We start from the raw sequence: 22,360 nt of genomic DNA, 5'->3' as shown, positions 1-22,360 counted from the left end.
CAGTGGAGGTGAGTTAGATGGGAATGATGGGGCAGTGGTGGTGAGTGAGGTGGGAATGATGGGGCAGAGGAGTGAGAGAGATGGGAATGATGGGGCAGTGGAGATGAGTGTGATGGGACCGACGGGGCAGTGGAGGTGAGTGAGATAGGATAGATGGGGCAGTGGAGTTGAGTGAGATGGGAGTGATGGGGCAGTGAAGGTGAGTGAGATAGGAGTGATGGGGCAGTGGAGATGAGTGAGTTGGGACCAATGGGTGCAGTGGAGGTGAGTGAGATGGGAATGATGGGGCAGTGGAGGTGAGTGAGATGGGAGTGATGGTGCAGTGGAGTGAGAGAGATGGGATTGACGGGGCAGTGGGGATGAGTGAGATGGGACCGACGGGGCAGTGGAGGTGAGTGAGATGGGAGTGATGGGGCAGTGGAGATGAGTGAGTTGGGACCAATGGGTGCAGTGGAGGTGAGTGAGATGGGAATGATGGGGCAGTGGAGGTGAGTGAGATGGGAGTGATGGTACAGTGGAGGTGAGTGAGATGGGAGTGATGGTGCAGTGGAGGTGAGTGAGAAGGGAATGATGGGGCATGGGAGGTGAGTGAGATGAGAATCATGGGGCAGTGGAGTGAGAGAGATGGGATTGACGGGGCAGTGGAGATGAGTGAGACGGGACGAACGGGGCAGTGGAGGTGAGTGAGATGGGATAGATGGGGCAGTGGAGTTGAGTGAGATGCGAGTGATGGGGCAGTGAAGGTGAGTGTGATGCGAGTGATGGGGCAGTGGAGATGAGTGAGATGGGACCAATGGGTGCAGTGGAGGTGAGTGAGATGGGAATGATGGGACAGTGGAGGTGAGTGAGGTGGGAATGATGGGCCAGGGGAGGTGAGTGAGGTGGGAATGATGGGGCAGTGGAGTTGAGTGAGATGGGAATGACGGACAGTGGAGTTGAGTAAGATGGGAGAGATGGGGCAGTGAAGGTGAGTGAGATGGGAGTGTTGAGGCCGTGGAGATGAGTGAGATGGGACCAATGGGTGCAGTGGAGGTGAGTGAGATGGGAATGATGGGGCAGTGGAGTGAGTGAGGTGGGAACGATGGAGCAGTGGTGGTGAGTGTGATGGGAATGATGGGCAGTGGAGGTGAGTGAGATGGGAGTGATGGGGCATGGGAGGTGAGTGAGATGTGAATAATGGGGCAGTGGAGTGAGAGAGATGGGAATGATGGGGCAGTGGAGATGAGTGAGACGGGACCGACGGGGCAGTGGAGGTGAGTGAGATGGGATAGATGGGGCAGTGGAGTTGAGTGAGATGCGAGTGATGGGGCAGTGAAGGTGAGTGAGATGTGAGTGATGGGGCAGTGGAGATGAGTGAGATGGGACCAATGGGTGCAGTGGAGGTGAGTGAGATGGGAGTGATGAGGCCGTGGAGATGAGTGAGATGGGACCAATGGGTGCAGTGGAGGTGAGTGAGATGGGAATGATGGGGCAGTGGAGTGAGAGAGATGGGAATGATGGGGCAGCGGAGATGAGTGAGATATGAATGATGGGGCAGTGGAGGTGAGTGAGATGGGAGTGATGGTACAGTGGAGGTGAGTGAGAAGGGAGAGATGGTGCAGTGGAGGTGAGTGAGATGTGAATGATGGGGTAGTGGAAGTGAATGCGATGGGAGTGATCGGGCAGAGGAGGTTGAGTGAGGTGTGAATGATGGGATGTGGAGTGAGTGAGGTGGGAACGATGGAGCAGTGATGGTGAGTGTGATGGGAATGATGGGCAGTGGAGGTGAGTGAGATGGGAGTGATGGGGCATGGGAGGTGAGTGAGATGGGAATCATGGGGCAGTGGAGTGAGAGAGATGGGAATGATGGGGCAGTGGAGATGAGTGAGACGGGACCGACGGGGCAGTGGAGGTGAGTGAGATGGGATAGATGGGGCAGTGGAGTTGAGTGAGATGCGAGTGATGGGGCAGTGAAGGTGAGTGAGATGCGAGTGATGGGGCAGTGGAGATGAGTGAGATGGGACCAATGGGTGCAGTGGAGGTGAGTGAGATGGGAATGATGGGACAGTGGAGGTGAGAGAGGTGGGAATGATGGGGCAGTGGAGTTGAGTGAGATGGGAATGACGGACAGTGGAGTTGAGTAAGATGGGAGAGATGGGGCAGTGAAGGTGAGTGAGATGGGAGTGATGGGGTAGTGGAGGTGAGTGAGATGGGAGTGATAGGGCAGTGGAGTTGAGTGAGATGGGAGTGATGGGGCAGTGGAGGTGAGTGAGGTGGGAATGATGGGCAGTGGAGGTGAGTTAGATGGGAGGGATGGGGCAGTGGAGGTGAGTGTGGTGGGAATGATGGGCAGTGGAGGTGAGTGAGATGGGAGTGATGGGGCAGTGGAGGTGAGTGAGGTGGGAATGATGGGCAGTGGAGGTGAGTGAGATGGGACCGACGGGGCAGTGGAGGTGAGTGAGATGGGACCGACGGGGCAGTAGAGGTGAGTGAGATGAGAGAGATGGGGCAGTGGAGTTGAGTGAGATGGGAGTGATTGGGCATGGGAGGTGAGTGAGATGGGAATCATGGGGCAGTGGAGTGAGAGATATAGGAATGATGGGGCAGTGGAGATGAGTGAGATGGGACCGACGGGGCAGGGGAGGTGAGTGAGATGGGAGTGATGGGGCAGTGGAGATGAGTGAGATGGGACCAATGGGTGCAGTGGAGGTGAGTGAGATGGGAGTGCTGGGGCAGTGGAGGTGAGCAAGATGGGCGAGATGGGGCTTTGGAGGTGAGTGAGATGGGTGTGATGGTGCAGTGGAGGGGAGAGAGATGGGAGTGATGGTGCCATGGAGATGAGTGAGATGGGAAGCATGGGGCAGTGGAGATGAGTGAGATGGGAATGATGGGGCAGTGGAGATGAGTGAGATGGGACCAATGCAGGCAGTGGTGGTGAGTGAGATGGGAATGATGGGGCAGTGGAGTGAGTGAGATGGGAATGATGTGGCAGTGGAGTTGAGTGAGATGTGAGTGATGGGGCAGGTGATGTGAGTGAGATGGGAGAGATGGGGCAATGGACATGAGTGTGATGGGAGTGATGGGGCAGTGGCAGTGAGTGAGATGGGAATGATGTGGCAGTGGAGTTGAGTGAGATGTGAGTGATGGGGCAGGTGATGTGAGTGAGATGGGAGAGATGGGGCAATGGACATGAGTGTGATGGGAGTGATGGGGCAGTGGCAGTGAGTGAGATGGGAGTGATGGGGCAGTCGAGGTGAGTGAGGTGCGAATGATGGAGCAGTGGACGTGAGTGAGGTGGGTATGATGGGACATGGGACATGAGTGAGATAGGAGCGATTGGACAGTGGAGGTGAGTGTAAGGGGAGAGATGGGGCAATGGACATGAGTGAGATGGGAGTGATGGGGCAATGGAGGTGAGTGGGATGGGAATGATGGGCCAGGGAAGGTGAGTGAAGATGGAATGTTGGGGCAGTGGAGGTGAGTGAGATGGGAATGATGGAAAATGGAGGTGAGGAAGATGGAAGAGATGGGGCAGTGAAGGTGAATGTGATGGGAGTGATGGGGCAGTGGAGGTGAGTGAGATGGGAGTGATGCGGCAGTGGAGCTGAGTGAGATGGGAGTGATGCGGCAGTCGAGGTGAGTGAGATGGGAGCGATGGGGCAGTGGAGGGGAGTGAGATCGGCGTGATGGTGCCGTGGAGGTGAGTGAGATGGGAGTGGTGGGGCAGTGGAGGTGAGTGAGATGGTAATGATGGGCAGTGGAGGTGAGTGAGATGGGAGTAATGTGGCAGTCGAGGTGAGTGAGATGGGAGTGATGGTGCAGAGGAGGTGATTCAGATGGGAGTGATGGTGCAGTGGAGGTGATTGAGATGTGAATGATGGAGCAGTGGAGGTGAGTGAGATGGGAATGATGGGGTAGTGGAAGTGAATGCGATGGGAGTGATCGGGCAGAGGAGGTTGAGTGAGGTGTGAATGATGGGATGTGGAGTGAGTGAGGTGGGAACGATGGAGCAGTGATGGTGAGTGTGATGGGAATGATGGGCAGTGGAGGTGAGTGAGATGGGAGTGATGGGGCATGGGAGGTGAGTGAGATGGGAATCATGGGGCAGTGGAGTGAGAGAGATGGGAATGATGGGGCAGTGGAGATGAGTGAGACGGGACCGACGGGGCAGTGGAGGTGAGTGAGATGGGATAGATGGGGCAGTGGAGTTGAGTGAGATGCGAGTGATGGGGCAGTGAAGGTGAGTGAGATGCGAGTGATGGGGCAGTGGAGATGAGTGAGATGGGACCAATGGGTGCAGTGGAGGTGAGTGAGATGGGAATGATGGGACAGTGGAGGTGAGAGAGGTGGGAATGATGGGGCAGTGGAGTTGAGTGAGATGGGAATGACGGACAGTGGAGTTGAGTAAGATGGGAGAGATGGGGCAGTGAAGGTGAGTGAGATGGGAGTGATGGGGTAGTGGAGGTGAGTGAGATGGGAGTGATAGGGCAGTGGAGTTGAGTGAGATGGGAGTGATGGGGCAGTGGAGGTGAGTGAGGTGGGAATGATGGGCAGTGGAGGTGAGTTAGATGGGAGGGATGGGGCAGTGGAGGTGAGTGAGGTGGGAATGATGGGCAGTGGAGGTGAGTGAGATGGGAGTGATGGGGCAGTGGAGGTGAGTGAGGTGGGAATGATGGGCAGTGGAGGTGAGTGAGATGGGACCGACGGGGCAGTGGAGGTGAGTGAGATGGGACCGACGGGGCAGTAGAGGTGAGTGAGATGAGAGAGATGGGGCAGTGGAGTTGAGTGAGATGGGAGTGATTGGGCATGGGAGGTGAGTGAGATGGGAATCATGGGGCAGTGGAGTGAGAGATATAGGAATGATGGGGCAGTGGAGATGAGTGAGATGGGACCGACGGGGCAGGGGAGGTGAGTGAGATGGGAGTGATGGGGCAGTGGAGATGAGTGAGATGGGACCAATGGGTGCAGTGGAGGTGAGTGAGATGGGAGTGCTGGGGCAGTGGAGGTGAGCAAGATGGGCGAGATGGGGCTTTGGAGGTGAGTGAGATGGGTGTGATGGTGCAGTGGAGGGGAGAGAGATGGGAGTGATGGTGCCATGGAGATGAGTGAGATGGGAATGATGGGGCAGTGGAGATGAGTGAGATGGGACCAATGCAGGCAGTGGTGGTGAGTGAGATGGGAATGATGGGGCAGTGGAGTGAGTGAGATGGGAATGATGTGGCAGTGGAGTTGAGTGAGATGTGAGTGATGGGGCAGGTGATGTGAGTGAGATGGGAGAGATGGGGCAATGGACATGAGTGTGATGGGAGTGATGGGGCAGTGGCAGTGAGTGAGATGGGAATGATGTGGCAGTGGAGTTGAGTGAGATGTGAGTGATGGGGCAGGTGATGTGAGTGAGATGGGAGAGATGGGGCAATGGACATGAGTGTGATGGGAGTGATGGGGCAGTGGCAGTGAGTGAGATGGGAGTGATGGGGCAGTCGAGGTGAGTGAGGTGCGAATGATGGAGCAGTGGACGTGAGTGAGGTGGGTATGATGGGACATGGGACATGAGTGAGATAGGAGCGATTGGACAGTGGAGGTGAGTGTAAGGGGAGAGATGGGGCAATGGACATGAGTGAGATGGGAGTGATGGGGCAATGGAGGTGAGTGGGATGGGAATGATGGGCCAGGGAAGGTGAGTGAAGATGGAATGTTGGGGCAGTGGAGGTGAGTGAGATGGGAATGATGGAAAGTGGAGGTGAGGAAGATGGAAGAGATGGGGCAGTGAAGGTGAATGTGATGGGAGTGATGGGGCAGTGGAGGTGAGTGAGATGGGAGTGATGCGGCAGTGGAGCTGAGTGAGATGGGAGTGATGCGGCAGTCGAGGTGAGTGAGATGGGAGCGATGGGGCAGTGGAGGGGAGTGAGATCGGCGTGATGGTGCCGTGGAGGTGAGTGAGATGGGAGTGGTGGGGCAGTGGAGGTGAGTGAGATGGTAATGATGGGCAGTGGAGGTGAGTGAGATGGGAGTAATGTGGCAGTCGAGGTGAGTGAGATGGGAGTGATGGTGCAGAGGAGGTGATTCAGATGGGAGTGATGGTGCAGTGGAGGTGATTGAGATGTGAATGATGGAGCAGTGGAGGTGAGTGAGATGGGAATGATGGGTCAGTGGAGATGAGTGAGATGGGACCAATGGGTGCAGTGGAGGTGAGTGAGATGGGAATGATGGGACAGTGGAGGTGAGTGAGGTGGGAATGATGGGCCAGGGGAGGTGAGAGAGGTGGGAATGATGGGGCAGTGGAGTTGAGTGAGATGGGAATGACGGACAGTGGAGTTGAGTAAGATGGGAGTGATGGGGCAGTGAAGGTGAGTGAGAAGGGAATGATGGGGCAGTGGAGGTGAGTGAGATGGGAGTGTTAGGGCAGTGGAGTTGAGTGAGATGGGAGTGATGGGGAGTGGAGGTGAGTTAGATGGGAGGGATGGGGCAGTGGAGGTGAGTGAGGTGGGAATGATGGGCAGTGAAGGTGAGTGAGATGGGAGTGATGGGGCAGTGGAGGTGAGTGAGGTGGGAATGATGGGGCAGTGGAGGTGAATGTGATGGGAGTGATGGGGCAGTGGAGGTGGGTGAGATGGGACAGATGGGGCAGTGGAGGTGAGTGAGATGGGACTGATGGGCAGTGAAGGTGAGTGAGATGGGAGTGATGGGGCAGTGGAGGTGAATGTGATGGGAGTGATGGGGCAGTGGAGGTGAGTGAGATGGGAGCGATGGGACAGTGGAGGAGAGTGAGATGGGAGTGATGGGGCAGTGGAGGTGAATGTGATGGGAGTGATGGGCAGTGGAGGTGAGTGAGATGGGACTGATGGGCAGTGGAGGTGAGTGAGATGGGACCAATGGGGGCAGTGGAGGTGAGTGAGATGGGAGAGATGGGGCAGTGGAGTTGAGTGAGATGGGAGTGATGGGGCATGGGAGGTGAGTGAGAGGGGAATCATGGGGCAGTGGAGATGAGTGAGATGGGACCAATGGGTGCAGTGGAGGTGAGTGAGATGGGAATGATGGGGCAGTGGTGGTGAGTGAGGTGGGAATGATGGGGCAGAGGAGCGAGAGAGATGGGAATGATGGGGCAGTGGAGATGAGTGTGATGGGACCGACGGGGCAGTGGAGGTGAGTGAGATAGGATAGATGGGGCAGTGGAGTTGAGTGAGATGGGAGTGATGGGGCAGTGAAGGTGAGTGAGATGGGAGTGATGGGGCAGTGGAGATGAGTGAGTTGGGACCAATGGGTGCAGTGGAGGTGAGTGAGATGGGAATGATGGGGCAGTGGAGGTGAGTGAGGTGGGAATGATGGGCCGGGGGAGGTGAGTGAGGTGGGAATGATGGGGCAGTGGAGTTGAGTGAGATGGGAATGATGGACAATGGAGGTGAGTGAGATGGGAGTGATGGGGCATGGGAGGTGAGTGAGATGGGAATCATGGGGCAGTGGAGTGAGAGAGATGGGAATGATGGGGCAGTGGAGATGAGTGAGACGGGACCGACGGGGCAGTGGAGGTGAGTGAGATGGGATAGATGGGGCAGTGGAGTTGAGTGAGATGCGAGTGATGGGGCAGTGAAGGTGAGTGAGATGCGAGTGATGGGGCAGTGGAGATGAGTGAGATGGGACCAATGGGTGCAGTGGAGGTGAGTGAGATGGGAATGATGGGACAGTGGAGGTGAGTGAGGTGGGAATGATGGGCCAGGGGAGGGGAGAGAGGTGGGAATGACGGACAGTGGAGTTGAGTAAGATGGGAGAGATGGGGCAGTGAAGGTGAGTGAGATGGGAGTGATGAAGCCGTGGAGATGAGTGAGATGGGACCAATGGGTGCAGTGGAGGTGAGTGAGATGGGAATGATGGGGCAGTGGAGTGAGTGAGGTGGGAACGATGGAGCAGTGGTGGTGAGTGTGATGGGAATGATGGGCAGTGGAGGTGAGTGAGATGGGAGTGATGGGGCATGGGAGGTGAGTGAGATGGGAATCATGGGGCAGTGGAGTGAGAGAGATGGGAATGATGGGGCAGTGGAGATGAGTGAGATGGGACCGACGGGGCAGTGGAGGTGAGTGATATGGGAGAGATGGTGCAGTGAAGGTGAGTGAGATGGGAGTGATGGGGTAGTGGAGGTGAGTGAGATGGGAGTGATAGGGCAGTGGAGTTGAGTGAGATGGGAGTGATGGGGCAGTGGAGGTGAGTGAGATGGGAGTGATGGGGCAGTGAATGTGTGTGAGATGCGAGTGATGGGGCAGTGGAGATGAGTGAGATGGGACCAATGGGTGCAGTGGAGGTGAGTGAGATGGGAATGATGGGACAGTGGAGGTGAGAGAGGTGGGAATGATGGGGCAGTGGAGTTGAGTGAGATGGGAATGACGGACAGTGGAGTTGAGTAAGATGGGAGAGATGGTGCAGTGAAGGTGAGTGAGATGAGAGTGATGGGGTAGTGGAGGTGAGTGAGATGGGAGTGATAGGGCAGTGGAGTTGAGTGAGATGGGAGTGATGGGGCAGTGGAGGTGAGTGAGGTGGGAATGATGGGCAGTGGAGGTGAGTTAGATGGGAGGGATGGGGCAGTGGAGGTGAGTGTGGTGGGAATGATGGGCAGTGGAGGTGAGTGAGATGGGAGTGATGGGGCAGTGGAGGTGAGTGAGATGGGAATGATGGGCAGTGGAGGTGAGTGAGATGGGACCAATGGGGCAGTGGAGGTGAGTGAGATGGGACCGACGGGGCAGTAGAGGTGAGTGAGATGAGAGAGATGGGGCAGTGGAGTTGAGTGAGATGGGAGAGATTGGGCATGGGAGGTGAGTGAGATGGGAATCATGGGGCAGTGGAGTGAGAGATATAGGAATGATGGGGCAGTGGAGTTGAGGGAGATGGGAGTGATGGGGCAGTGAAGGTGAGTAAGATGGGAGTGATGGGGCAGTGGAGATGAGTGAGATGGGACCAATGGGTGCAGTGGAGGTGAGTGAGTTGGGAGTGATGGGGCAGTGGAGGTGAGTAAGATGGGCGAGATGGGGCTTTGGAGGTGAGTGAGATGGGTGTGATGGTGCAGTGGAGGGGAGTGAGATGGGAGTGATGGTGCCATGGAGATGAGTGAGATGGGAAGCATGGGGCAGTGAAGTGAGTGAGATGGGAATGATGGGGCAGTGGAGATGAGTGAGATGGGACCAATGCGGGCAGTGGTGGTGAGTGAGATGGGAATGATGTGGCAGTGGAGTTGAGTGAGATGTGAGTGATGGGGCAGGTGATGTGAGTGAGATGGGAGAGATGGGGCAATGGACATGAGTGTGATGGGAGTGATGGGGCAGTGGCGGTGAGTGAGATGGGAATGATGGTGCAGTGGAGGTGAGTGAGATGGGAGTGATGGTGCAGTGGAGGTGAGTGAGATGGGAGTGATGGGGCAGTCGAGGTGTGTGAGGTGCGAATGATGGAGCAGTGGACGTGAGTGAGGTGGGTATGATGGGACATGGGACTTGAGTGAGATAGGAGCGATGGGACAGTGGAGGTGAGTGTAAGGGGAGAGATGGGGCAATGGACATGAGTGAGATGGGAGTGATGGGGCAGTGGAGGTGAGTGGGATGGGAATGATGGGCCAGGGAAGGTGAGTGAAGATGGAATGTTGGGGCAGTGGAGGTGAGTGAGATGGGAATGATGGAAAATGGAGGTGAGGAAGATGGGAGAGATGGGGCAGTGAAGGTGAATGTGATGGGAGTGATGGGGCAGTGGAGGGGAGTGAGATCGGCGTGATGGTGCCGTGGAGGTGAGTGAGATGGGAGTGGTGGGGCAGTGGAGGTGAGTGAGATGGTAATGATGGGCAGTGGAGGTGAGTGAGATGGGAGTAATGTGGCAGTCGAGGTGAGTGAGATGGGAGTGATGGTGCAGTGGAGGTGATTGAGATGTGAATGATGGAGCAGTGGAGGTGAGTGAGATGGGAATGATGGGTCAGTGGAGATGATTGAGATGGGACCAATGGGTGCAGTGGAGGTGAGTGAGATGGGAATGATGGGACAGTGGAGGTGAGTGAGGTGGGAATGATGGGCCAGGGGAGGTGAGTGAGATGGGAACGACGGACAGTGGAGTTGAGTAAGATGGGAGAGATGGGGCAGTGAAGGTGAGTGAGATGGGAGTGATGGGGCAGTGGAGGTGAGTGAGATGGGAGTGATAGGGCAGTGGAGTTGAGTGAGATGGGAGTGATGGGGCAGTGGAGGTGAGTGAGGTGGGAATGATGGGCAGTGGAGGTGAGTTAGATGGGATGGATGGGGCAGTGGAGGTGAGTGAGGTGGGAATGATTGGCAGTGAAGGCGAGTGAGATGGGAGTGATGGGGCAGTGGAGGTGAGTGAGGTGGGAAGCATGGGGCAGTGGAGTGAGAGATATAGGAATGATGGGGCAGTGGAGATGAGTGAGATGGGACCGACGGGCCAGTGGAGGTGAGTGAGATAGGATAGATGGGGCAGTGGAGTTGAGTGAGATGGGAGTGATGGGGCAGTGAAGGTGAGTGTGATGGGAGTGATGGGGCAGTGGAGATGAGTAAGATGGGCAAGATGGGGCTTTGGAGGTGAGTGAGATGGGTGTGATGGTGCAGTGGAGGGGAGTGAGATGGGAGTGATGGTGCCGTGGAGATGAGTGAGATGGGAAGCATGGGGCAGTGAAGTGAGTGAGATAGGAATGATGGGGCAGTGGAGATGAATGAGATGGGACCAATGCGGGCAGTGGCGGTGAGTGAGATGGGAATGATGGGGCAGTGGTGTGAGTGAGATGGGAATGATGTGGCAGTGGAGTTGAGTGAGATGTGAGTGATGGGGCAGGTGATGTGTGTGAGATGGGAGAGATGGGGCAATGGACATGAGTGTGATGGGAGTGATGGGGCAGTGGCGGTGAGTGAGATGGGAATGATGGTGCAGTGGAGCTGAGTGAGCTGGGAGTGATGGTGCAGTGGTGGTGAGTGAGATGGGAGTGATGGGGCAGTCGAGGTGAGTGAGGTGCGAATGATGGAGCAGTGGACGTGAGTGAGGTGGGTATGATGGGACATGGGACATGAGTGAGATAGGAGCGATGGGACAGTGGAGGTGAGTGTAAGGGGAGAGATGGGGCAATGGACATGAGTGAGATGGGAGTGATGGGGCAGTGGAGGTGAGTGGGATGGGAATGATGGGCCAGGGAAGGTGAGTGAAGATGGAATGTTGGGGCAGTGGAGGTGAGTGAGATGGGAATGATGGAAAATGGAGGTGAGGAAGATTGGAGAGATGGGGCAGTGAAGGTGAATGTGATGGGAGTGATGGGGCAGTGGTGGTGAGTGACATGGGAGTGATGGGGCAGTGGAGGTGAGTGAGATGGGAGTGATGCGGCAGTCGAGGTGAGTGAGATGGGAGCGATGGGGCAGTGGAGGTGAGTGAGATTGGCGTGATGGTGCCGTGGAGGTGAGTGAGATGGGAGTGGTGGGGCAGTCGAGGTGAGTGAGGTGCGAATGATGGAGCAATGGAGGTGAGTGAGGTGGGAATGATGGGACAGTGGACATGAGTGAGATGGGAGCAATGGGACAGTGGAGGCGAGTGTAATGGGAATGATGGGCCGGGGAGCTGAGTGAGGTGGGAGTAATAGGGCAGTGGAGGTGAATGCGATGGGAGTGATGGGGCAGTGGAGGTGAGTGAGGTGTGAATGCTGGGGCCATGGTGTGAGTGAGTTGGGAATGATGGGCAGTGGAGGTGAGTGAGATGGGGGTAGTGGAGCAGTGGAGGTGAATGTGATGGGAGTGATGGGGCAGGGGAGGTGAGTGAGATGGGAGTGATCGGGCAGTGAAGGTGAGTGAGATGGGACTGATGGGAAGTGGAGGTGAGTGAGATGGGACCAATGGGGGCAGTGGAGGTGAGTGAGATGGGAGCAATGGAGCAGTGGAGTTTAGTGAGATGGGAGTGATGCGGCAGTCAAAATGAGTGAGATGGGAGCGATGGGGCCGTGGAGGTGAGTGAGATGGGAGTGATGCGGCAGTCGAGGTGAGTGAGATGGGCGTGATGGGGCAGTGGAGGTGAGTGAGATGTGAATGATGGGCAGTGGAGGTGAGTGAGATGTGAGTGATGGGGCAGTGGAGGTGAATGTGATGGGAGTGATGGGGCAGTGGAGGTGAGTGAGATGGGAGCGATGGGACAGTGGAGGTGAGTGAGATGGGAGTGATGGGGCAGTGGAGGTGAGTGAGATGGGACTGATGGGCAGTGGAGGTGAGTGAGATGGGACCAATGGGGCAGTGGAGGTGAGTGAGATGGGAGAGATGGGGCACTGGAGGTGAGTGAGATTGAAGTGATGGGACAGTGGAGGTGAGTGATATGGGAGTGATGGGGCAGTGGAAGTGAGTGAGATGGGACTGATGGGGCAGTGGAGGTGAGTGAGGTGTGAATGATGCGGCAGTTGAGGTGAGTGAGATGGGAGAGATGGTGCAGTGGACGTGAGTGAGATGGGAGTGATGGTGCAGTGGAGTTGAGTGAGATGGGAGAGATGGGGCAGTGGAGGTGAGTGAGGTGGGATTGATGGGCAGTGGAGGTGAGTGAGATGGGAGTGATGAGGCAGTGGAGGTGAATGAGACGGGAGTGATGGGGCAGTGGGGGTGTGTTAGATGGCACTGGAGGGCACTGGAGGTGAGTGAGAGCGGACCGACATGGCAGTGGAGGTGAGTGAGATGGGAATGATGGAGCAGTGGAGTTGAGTGTGATGGGAGTGATGGGGCAGTGGAGATGAGTGTGATGGGAATGATGGGGCAGTGGAGTGAGTGAGATGGGAATGATGGGCCGTGGCAGTGAGTGAAATGGAAGTGATGGTGCCGTGGCGGTGAGTGAGTTGGCAATCATGGGGCAGTGGAGGTGAGTGACATGGGAGTGATCAGGCAGTGGACATGAGTAAGATGGGAGTGATGGGGCCGTGGAGGTCAGTGAGATGGGAATGATGGGCAGTGGAGGTGAGTGAGATGGGACCGACAGGGCAGTAGAGGTGAGTGAGATGGGAATGATGGGCAGTGGAGGTGAGTGAGATGGGACCGACAGGGCAGTAGAGGTGAGTGAGATGGGAATGATGGGCAGTGGAGCTTAGTGAGATAGTAGTGATGGTGCCATGGAGGTGAGTGAGATGGGAGAGATGGGGCAGTGGAGTTGAGTGAGATGCGAGTGATGGGGCAGGGTAGGTGATTTAGACGGGACCAATGGGGCAGTGGAGCTGAGTGAGATGGGAGAGATGGTGCAGTGGACATGAGTGAGATGGGAGTGATGTTGCAGTGGAGTTGAGTGAGATGGGAGAGATGGTGCAGTGGAGGTGAGTGAGGTGGGAATGATGGGCAGTGGAGGTGAGTGAGATGGGAGTGATGGGGCAGTGGAGGTGAATGGAATGGGAGTGATGGGGCAGTGGAGGTGAGTGAGATGGGAGTGACGGAGCTGTGGAGGTGCGTTAGATGGGACAGATGGGCAGTGGAGGTGAATGAGATGGGACCGACAGGGCAGTGGAGGTGAGTGAGGTGGGAATGATGGGACAGTGGAGGTGAATGAGGTGGGAGTGATGGGGCAGTGGAGGTGAGTGAGATTGGAATGATGGGCAGTGGAAGTGACTGAGATGGGAGTGAAGGGGCAGTGGATGTGAGTGAGATGGGAATGATAGGGCAGTGGAGGTGAGTGAGGTGGGAATGATGGGGCAGTGGAGGTGATGAGATGGGAGTGATGGGGCTGAGGTGAGAGGTGATTGGCGAAGATTGAGAGCTAACCAGGTTTGATTGTTTGAATCTACTGCTCTCACTTGAGTGATAATGCCGGCAAGGAAACTCTACTCCGTGTGATCCTCCTTGACTGAAGGTACAGTTATCCTTCGGGTAATATCGCTGTGTGTCGCAGTCACTCTGGACTCACCTGCCAAGGGACTTTTTACACCAATATCTTCAAAGATTCTGCGCTGCAACCTGTTTTACTGGCCAGTTTCACTCCATTTGGGCATGGAAGCATTTTCTTAAGAGAAAAGTGAGTAAAATAGGGAATAAAAGCTGAGAGCATTTTAACTAAAGTTTTGCTTGTGATATGCAGTGAACCCCCTATATGAGATTCCACTGCATAATGACATTTCTGTTGTGATAATATAGTCAGGCTCACTGTGTCCTGTGGTTTGGTTTTGTTTGATAACACTGCTGTGAAACCTGGTGAAGATGGTGTTTACTGTAAGGGACCTTGTGGCGCCATGTTAGTGTCCCGAGCTCAAGGGGCAGACGGTCTCATGCACGCCGTGACATGTCCCAGCAGGTTGTTTTACTTAAAAAGGAACATACATTGGTAACTAATTCAGTGTGGAGCTGGAGGAACCCAGCAGGCCAGGCAGCATCCCAGCCTGACGAAATTCTGCAGAAGGGTCCCGACCCGAAACGTCAGCTTTCCTGCTCCTCTGATGCTGCCTGGCCTGCTGTGTTCCTCCTGATCCACACTGTTACCTCTGACTCCAGCATCTGCAGTTCTTACTATCTCTGAGTACAATGGCAATTGTCCGTGTTCCTGGTGCTCATAATAATCTTGTTTAGGTGGATCAGGGCAACAAATCCAGCTGCACACACAGTAAAGCAACTTTTACAAATTTTCTTTCTAACATCAAAATAAAAGCAAATTACGGCAGATGATATTGATCTGGAAGAAAATCAATATGGGCAACCACACATGCTGCTTTTCTATTTTTATTTCTTTTCGGCACGTCCTTAATTTCAGAAAGTGAATCTGCAGGATGTGATAAAACCCCAACGCACCCACCCCACCCATCACTCCTGGGACTTCCTGAAAGTCCAACCTCAGCTTATTGGTCAGACTCGCAGCACTGAGTGAAAAAGACACACCACTCCAGATTGCAGTGCAAACTCTGGATTGATATTCCAGTGATGTACTGAGGGAGTGCCGCACTGTCAGACGGTCAGTCTGAGGGAGCACCACACTGTCAGAGGGTCAGCCTGAGGCAGCGCCACACTGTCGGAGGGTCAGTACTGAGGGAGTGCCGCACTGTCAGGGGGTCAGTCTGAGGCAGCGCCGCACTGTCAGAGGGTCAGTACTGAGGGAGTGTCACACTGTCGGAGGGTCAGTACTGAGGGAGTGCCGCACTGTCGGAGGGTCAGTACTAAGGAAGTGCCGCACTGTCCGAGGGTCAGTATTGAGGGAGTGCTGCACTGTCCAAGCATCAGTCTGAGGGAGCGCCGCACTGTTACAGGGTCAGTACTGAGGGAGTGCCTCACTGTCAGAGGGTCAGTACTGAGGGAATGCTGCACTGTCGGAGGGTCAGCACTGAGAGAGTGTACAATGTCAGCCTTATTGTTTTGCAGATGAGATGTTAAACTGGCCTTGTGTGGTATATGTAGATATTTCTAAGGTACTATTTTCAAGAAATGCATGGCTGACACTCTGTAATCTGGCCAATAGTCATCCATGAACTAACATCACAAACCAGACTAACTGTGCAAATTGGTCACTGCACTTTCAAAACTACCAGATTGGCTGTATTTTGTGATATTAAGTGGTCAGGAATTCTTTAAAAACATGGCTGCTATCCCATTGTCAAAGTGGGTGTGAAATCCTGGTCATTGCTGTTCGAAGAAGCTCTGAGACAGAAGGGATCCTGCCCAAGAATGGTCCTCCAGTGAACATCTCCAAAAAGATGATCTGACAATTTGCAGATTGCTGGTTGTGGAAATTTACCATGCAGGAATTGGCTGCCACAATTTCTAACAAAACTAGGCTTTGAAACAATTCATCGGTTGTTTGGGAGATCCTGAAGATGTGGAGGATGTTGTATAAATGTAAGCCCTTGCTCTCGATAAGTTGCCATTGTCCCTTCTCAACTGCTCACTGGCTCTTCTTCACTTTCAATGGAGTCAATGGGACTAAAGCTAGCACCAAGTTTCCCTGTCCACACATTGATTTACCCAATTGATCAAGAGCATCATCAAATATCACTGTGAAAAATAGAACCTCGTGATCTAGGAGGTCATACGTTGGCCTGGATCGAAGATTGGCTGGCTAATAGAAAACAGAGAGTAGCTATGACAGTAGGTCTTTTTCAGTTTGGATAGGGCAGAGTTCCACATTTGATGACTTGAAGATCAGTCGAAAAGCAAGCTAGGCCAGCCTTTATTGCCCTCCCCTAGCTGCCTTTGAGGGAAGGGGCTTTCTGGGCTCCTTGAGAGGTTGGTTAAGAGTCAACCACATTGCTGTGGATCTGGATCAGCTGTAGACCAGTCCAGGTAAGAACAACTCCCTGTAAGGGACAAGAGAGTTTTTTTTATGACAATCAGCTAATAGTTGCCACTATGCTCCAGGTTTAGTAATTGAGTTTAAACCTTACCAGATCCTATGGTAGGTATTGACCCCATGTTCCTACACCATTACTCGGGGTTATTGTTGTGATCACTGTGTCACCATTCCCCTTTAATGCAGTCAATGCAAACTGTCCTCATTATTTAACCCTTTCACCCTGGCTTGAACTTCATTTCAATTTTCATGAAGAATTTTGCCTTCTGCCTCCCTCTTTCCTGATTAAATGCCCCACCCCATTATTAGACTCAACCCCCCCAAGGAGGAAGCTCAAGATACCATCAGTATTTGACCTTACACTCTCTCTTCCTTTGCGCCATCCTATCCCCCTTCCAACAATGGGCAGAGCGGCCTGTGCTATCTGATTCTAAGCTAGAAGACTGATTGTGTCTGATTGCCCATCATGATGTTGTTGTCAGGAGGAAAATCGTGTTGCAGTTCAATGAGCAGGGCGGACTGATGATTGATGAAGACAAAACGACACTGAAGAGTTGGCAGTGGCCAAGGAGAGGGAAGCTGCCTGAACCAGTTTGGATCAAGGTTAGTGCCCACAGGATCTGAGCTCTGCAACACTAACCCTGCGGCCTGTGGGGAAGTCAGTGCTTCTCCAAACAGCTCGTGTGGCAAGTATGGCCATCAACAAGTCAACAACGTCCCTTGAAGGCGTGGAGCCTTGGTCATGTGACAACTAATCACATGATCTTTGGTCACATGCTCTCCACAACTGTTACTATGTTCACATTTATAAAGGTTGAAGGTAATGGGGGAGCTGAGGGGAATAAAAGAAACTGGGAGGAAGGGAGGGAGGAGGAAGAGGAGATTGGGGAGGCAGAGGAGGATGAGGAAGGAGGCAAATGGAATGTTGGCCTCTCTTGCAAAAGAGGATAAAACATAAATGTTGTGGAGTCCTGCTGCAAATGGGTTGGGCACAGACTATCGTACACATCTTCTTTTAAGAAGGGATAGTAAGAACTGAAGAAGGGTCCTGACCCAAAACATCAACCTGCCTGCTTCTCTGATGCTGCTTGGCCTGCCGTGTTCCTCCAGCACCACACTCTGTTACCTCATTAAGCAGGGATGTATTTTTCCTAGAGAATTTACAGAACGTTCATTCCTGGCATAAAGGACGTCGATCTTCTGAGGGGAGGTTGAGCAAATTTTTTCCACTGTATTCATTGGAGTTTAGGAGAATGAGGGATGATCTCATTGAAGCTTTAAAACCCTGAGGGGATTTGACAGGGTAGATTCTGAGAGAACATTTCCCCTTGTGGACTGAGTCGACAGGCACAGCTTCAAAGTAAGGTGTCTCTCACTTTAAACAGATTAAGAAGGATTCCCTCCTTCAGAGAATTCTTAACCTTTGGAAATCTCTATCCGAGGGAGGGAGACTGGGTCATTGACTGTATTCAGTGTTAGATTAGACAGAATGTTGATTAACATGGGAGTCCAGGAAGATAGTGTTAAGGCCTAACTGGATTAGATTAGATTAGTCGTAATTTTTATTGACGGGCAGAGCAAGCTCAAGAAGCTGAATGGCCTACTCCCATCTCCTTGGTCCTTTTGTAACTTACCATTTGAAAATCCTCCTCCTGCTCACTTTTCAAGCCAGTCAAATGTTGAGGATTCTTATTAAATCCCCTGAAATCATCCGAAGGCCTTCGATTATGTCTCTTCTCACCTCTCTGAAAAGCAAACATGCCAGTTGATGTGATCTGACCTCCAACCCTAACTGAACGTGTTGTTATAAATCTCAGTTGTAGCTGTGTAACCTGGTGTTCCATGTCTGCAGGTCAATGACTGCATCACCATCCGGATTATTGGACAGTTTTCCATCCACTTCATCTTCAAATGGCAGTATGAGACGATTCGCTTCTCTCTCTCTCCCTTGCCAGATGTCATTCCCCCTCGGCCTGATGAATTGGTAAGTGCTGATTAGCAATGACCCAGACCAACTCCTCTGCTTCTAAATGACCAGTTTCACCAGCCATCAAATAAACAGTCAGCATTATTAAAGGAACATCAGAGGATGGGGAGGCTATTTGGCCCCTCTAGACAGTGCACCATTGCATGAGATCATGGCTGATCTGTAACTTGATTCCAGACACTTTTAATTGGAAGAAAACATTATTGACGGATGCAGGAATGTTAATTCTGATGCAGTAAGATTTTTCCTTTTGTAAGATTGTGAATGAGACACATTGGTCTGTCTTGTCTTGTTTACTTCAAAATGTACATTCTTTTTCAATTATTCATTTTTTAAAAAAAGTGTTTTTTTTCTGTCTCAGTAGAGGTTCCATCATGTGATCCTCAATGTCCAACAGCCTAAACCATCCAATGAGCCTCTCTTCCATTGTATAATGAATAAACAACAGTGCTTAAGAAAGAAACATATCTACATTTATGTTTTAACACCTCCGCCTTTGATTTTCTCTGACTGATTGGTTTAAGTAGGCTCTGATTTCTGTTGTCCCAGGGAAACCTGCAGGGAGTGACAATCTGCGAGGCGAGAGGTTAATAAGTAAGTTTTGCTCGCATCTACTCTCAAGCATGTCCTGATAGGGGTCAATGTGTTTGCAATCCACTCCACAAAAACACAGGTCAATGTTCCTGCACAGTGCTGTGGGGGTACTGCACTATCAGCACCCATCCTCCCTTTACACATCCCAGCTCTGTGTAAAACATCCGATGCCATCAGAAGATACAAAAGCTGAAATAGCCGTACCAACAGATTCAAGAACAGCTTCTTCCCTGCTGTCATTAGACTTCTGAATGAACTTCTTAAATTTTAAATTTAATGTTGATCCCATTCTCTATACACCTTCTCTGCAGCTGTAACATTGTATTCCTCACCCCGTTCTACTACCCAAATGCACTTTGTATGGAATGATCTGCACGCAAAGCCAAACTTTTCGCTGTACCTAGGTAAAAGTGACAATAATAAATCAAATCAAATCAAAGATTTTAGAGAAGGGAAGAGGCATCTTCCCCACTGTCCTGGTCAGTTAATACCCCCCAGAGCCACTATCATCAAGACATTATGGGATCTTCCCATGCTAAAATTAGCTGCTACATTTCCTGTATTTCAACAGTGATCCACTTCATTGGCTGCAAAACATTCTAGGATCTCTCTCATGATCTGAATTTTTTTCCAACATTACTTTCATAGGACGTGGCTGGGCCAGCACTTATTGCCAGTCCCTAATTGCCCTTGAATTGAGTGGCTCACTCAGCCATTACAGAGGGCACCTGACAGTCAGCCACACTTCTGTGTTTCTGGACTTACATGGAGGCCAGACCAGGTAAGGATGGGAGACTTCCCTCCCTAGAGGACATTAGTGAACAAGATGACATTTGAATACAGTTCATGCCCAGGTTTGTAGAACATAGACCATAGAACATTAGAACATAGAACATTACAGCACAGTACAGGCCCTTCGGCCCTCGATGTTGTGCCGATCTGTCATACCGATCTCAAGCCCATCTAACCTACATTATTGCAGATACGTCCATATGCCTGTCCAATGACGACTTAAATGTGCCTAAAGTTGGCGAATCTACTACCGTTGCAGGCAAAGCGTTCCATTCCTTTACTACTCTGAGTAAAGGAACTACCTCTGACATCTGTCCTATATCTTTCACCCCTCAATTTAAAGCTATGCCCCCTTGTGCTCGCCGTCACCATCCTAGTAAAATGGCTCTCCCTATCCACCCTATCTAACCTTCTGATTATTTTATGAACTGAATTGAAATTCCACCAGCAGACCTGCTAGAATTTGAACCAAAGCATTATGCAGGACATCTGTAATGCTAGACCAGTGACAATGCCACAACATTACCATCTCCCAAAACCCACATTGTAAAAATGTTAAAGCCACCAAATGTGGATTGTGTTCAGTACAGCAAAGATTGAGGCGTTGGCTGTACTGTGTGTCAGTCATTACCATATGTGTGTTATTGTTAAACTACACCTTTCATTCACAGAATAAAAGGATGCATTATCTAATATAACAAAGTGAGGAGCTGGATGAACACAGCAGGCCAAGCAGCATCTCAGGAGCACAAAAGCTGACGTGTCAGGCCTAGACCCTTCATCAGAGGTCTAGGCCCGAAACGTCAGCTTTTGTGGTCCTGAGATGCTCCTTGGCCTGCTGTGTTCATCCAGCTCCACACTTTGTTATCTTGGATTCTCCAGTATCTGCAGTTCCCATTATCACTGATGCATTATCTAATAGTTTGCTAATATCCTTTAGAGAAGGAAATAGCCATCCTTACCAGGGCAGTCAGGGATGGGCAGTAAAGGCAGGCCTAACCAATGATGCCTCTATCCTGTGAATGAATTAATAAAATCCAAACATTGAACAAAAGCAAAAAATATATGTAGCCATTTGCCCAGTCTCCTTTAGTTTAAGGCTGGCCCATTTTAATCTGATTAGTTCAACAGTGTAATAAATACTCTACTGTGAAGGACCAGCAGTTTCTGAACAACGGGATAGTATAAGTTGAACAATTATCGCACAGAGTCAGTGAGGTAGCTGAAGTAAATTCTCTGTCTACTCAACCTATTTCTGTCCAGAAGATTAATACAAAGTCTGCAGATAATTATCCTACTAAAGTCATAATTTATGTATCAGCTACCTCTCCAATGATATGTTTTAATCGTTTACTGTTGTCCAGTAAAAAATAACTGACAATGTCCCTGTGGGTGAGTTATTATATGTGGTAACTTTGATGAAAAATATCTCACACCACACTGGGAAGACATGAAGTGGAGGTGCCGGTGTTGGACTGGGGTGGGGGGACAAGGTTAGAAATCACACAACGCCAGGATATAGTCCAAGCGGTTGATTTGAAAACACAAGATATCAGAGGGTAGCCCCTTCACCTGGTGTCATGTGATTTTTAACACTGGGAAATGGCTGTAAGAATTTGAATATTGCTCAAATGAGGGACATGATGAGTCAGGACAAATGCAAGAAAACTAAATTTCAAACAATAACAAAGGGCTCTCCACCATTGTCTATCACAAACTGATACTTAACTGATCACGTTGGGATTAATTTGGATCCACACACTGCAAAGATTGGTTTCAGCTGCAGTTGTGGAAATAGTTTTGCAGCTATCTTGCAGAAACAGAATGCATCAAAGCTGTCCTTCGGGACAATGGCTAGCCTGATCAGATCATTGCTCACAATGTACCACTCGCAAACTCACCAACATGCTAAAGACCCCACTTTAGAATGTTGAAGTTACCCAGTCACCCTTTAAAGGAGATATCTGACAAGTTGAAAAGCAAGCTGCTTCACGCTGTTTCTAATATGAAGCTGCTGCTAATCCAAGAGGATGGTGTGCCAATTCAACAACAACATGTAAGGATTTCACATCTAGTAGGCCTATTGTGTCAGTGATCACCTGACCAAGTAATGAGAGATTAGATTAGATTCCCTACAATGTGGAAACAGGCCCTTCTGCCCAACAAGTCCACACCGCCCCTTCGAGCATCCCACCCAGACCCATTCCCCATAACCCACACACCCCTGAACACTACGGGCAATTTAGCATGGCCAATCCACCTAACCAGCACAGCTTTGGACTGTGGGAGGAAACCCACGCAGACACAGGGAGAATATGCAAACTCCACTCAAACAGTCACCCGAGGCGGGAATCGAACCTGGGTCCCTGGTGCTGTGAGGCTGCAGTGCTAACCACTGAGCCACCGTGCCGCCCCAAAGCATTCCTTAGGCACTTCATAATAACCTGAACACAAGCTATACTCAGCCAGCCCATGCTGGCAAAGCAAGACATCTATGTTAGATGTGATGCCATGATTTTGCAGTGCTTGACAAACAATCCTGAGTGTGCTGATAGCTACACTAACAACCAATTTACAATAATCAGTCGAACTCAAATTGTATTAGAAACAATGGGAACTGCAGATGCTGGAGAATCCAAGATAACAAAGTGTGGAGCTGGATGAACACAGCAGGACAAGCAGCATCTCAGGAGCACAAAAGCTGACATTTCGGGCCTGGACCCTTCATCAGAGAGGATGAAGGGTCTCGGCCCAAAATGTCAGCTT

The 22,360-nt window shown here is 51.7% G+C and overlaps 1 protein-coding gene across 3 annotated transcripts in view; it reads left to right on the top strand.

The window, feature by feature from the left end:
• The window catches only part of LOC125463314 (uncharacterized protein C3orf20-like), a 180,379-nt gene that overhangs the window by 69,355 nt on the left and 88,664 nt on the right, over nt 1-22,360 (top strand). For 2 of the 3 annotated variants that reach the window (XM_048554467.2, XM_048554468.2), the window contains exons 9-11: nt 13,810-13,965; nt 16,704-16,824; nt 18,074-18,205. In XM_048554467.2, coding sequence (XP_048410424.1) covers nt 13,810-13,965; nt 16,704-16,824; nt 18,074-18,205 — 409 coding nt within the window. The remainder of the gene's footprint in view (nt 1-13,809; nt 13,966-16,703; nt 16,825-18,073; nt 18,206-22,360) is intronic. The other variant, XM_048554469.2, reaches the window with a different exon arrangement.

Source organism: Stegostoma tigrinum, chromosome 25 (assembly GCF_030684315.1).
Source record: "Stegostoma tigrinum isolate sSteTig4 chromosome 25, sSteTig4.hap1, whole genome shotgun sequence".
In the NCBI taxonomy this organism is placed as follows: domain Eukaryota; kingdom Metazoa; phylum Chordata; class Chondrichthyes; order Orectolobiformes; family Stegostomatidae; genus Stegostoma; species Stegostoma tigrinum.
Note: the sequence above shows the minus strand (reverse complement) of the source record. Positions and strands in the feature narration are given on the sequence as shown.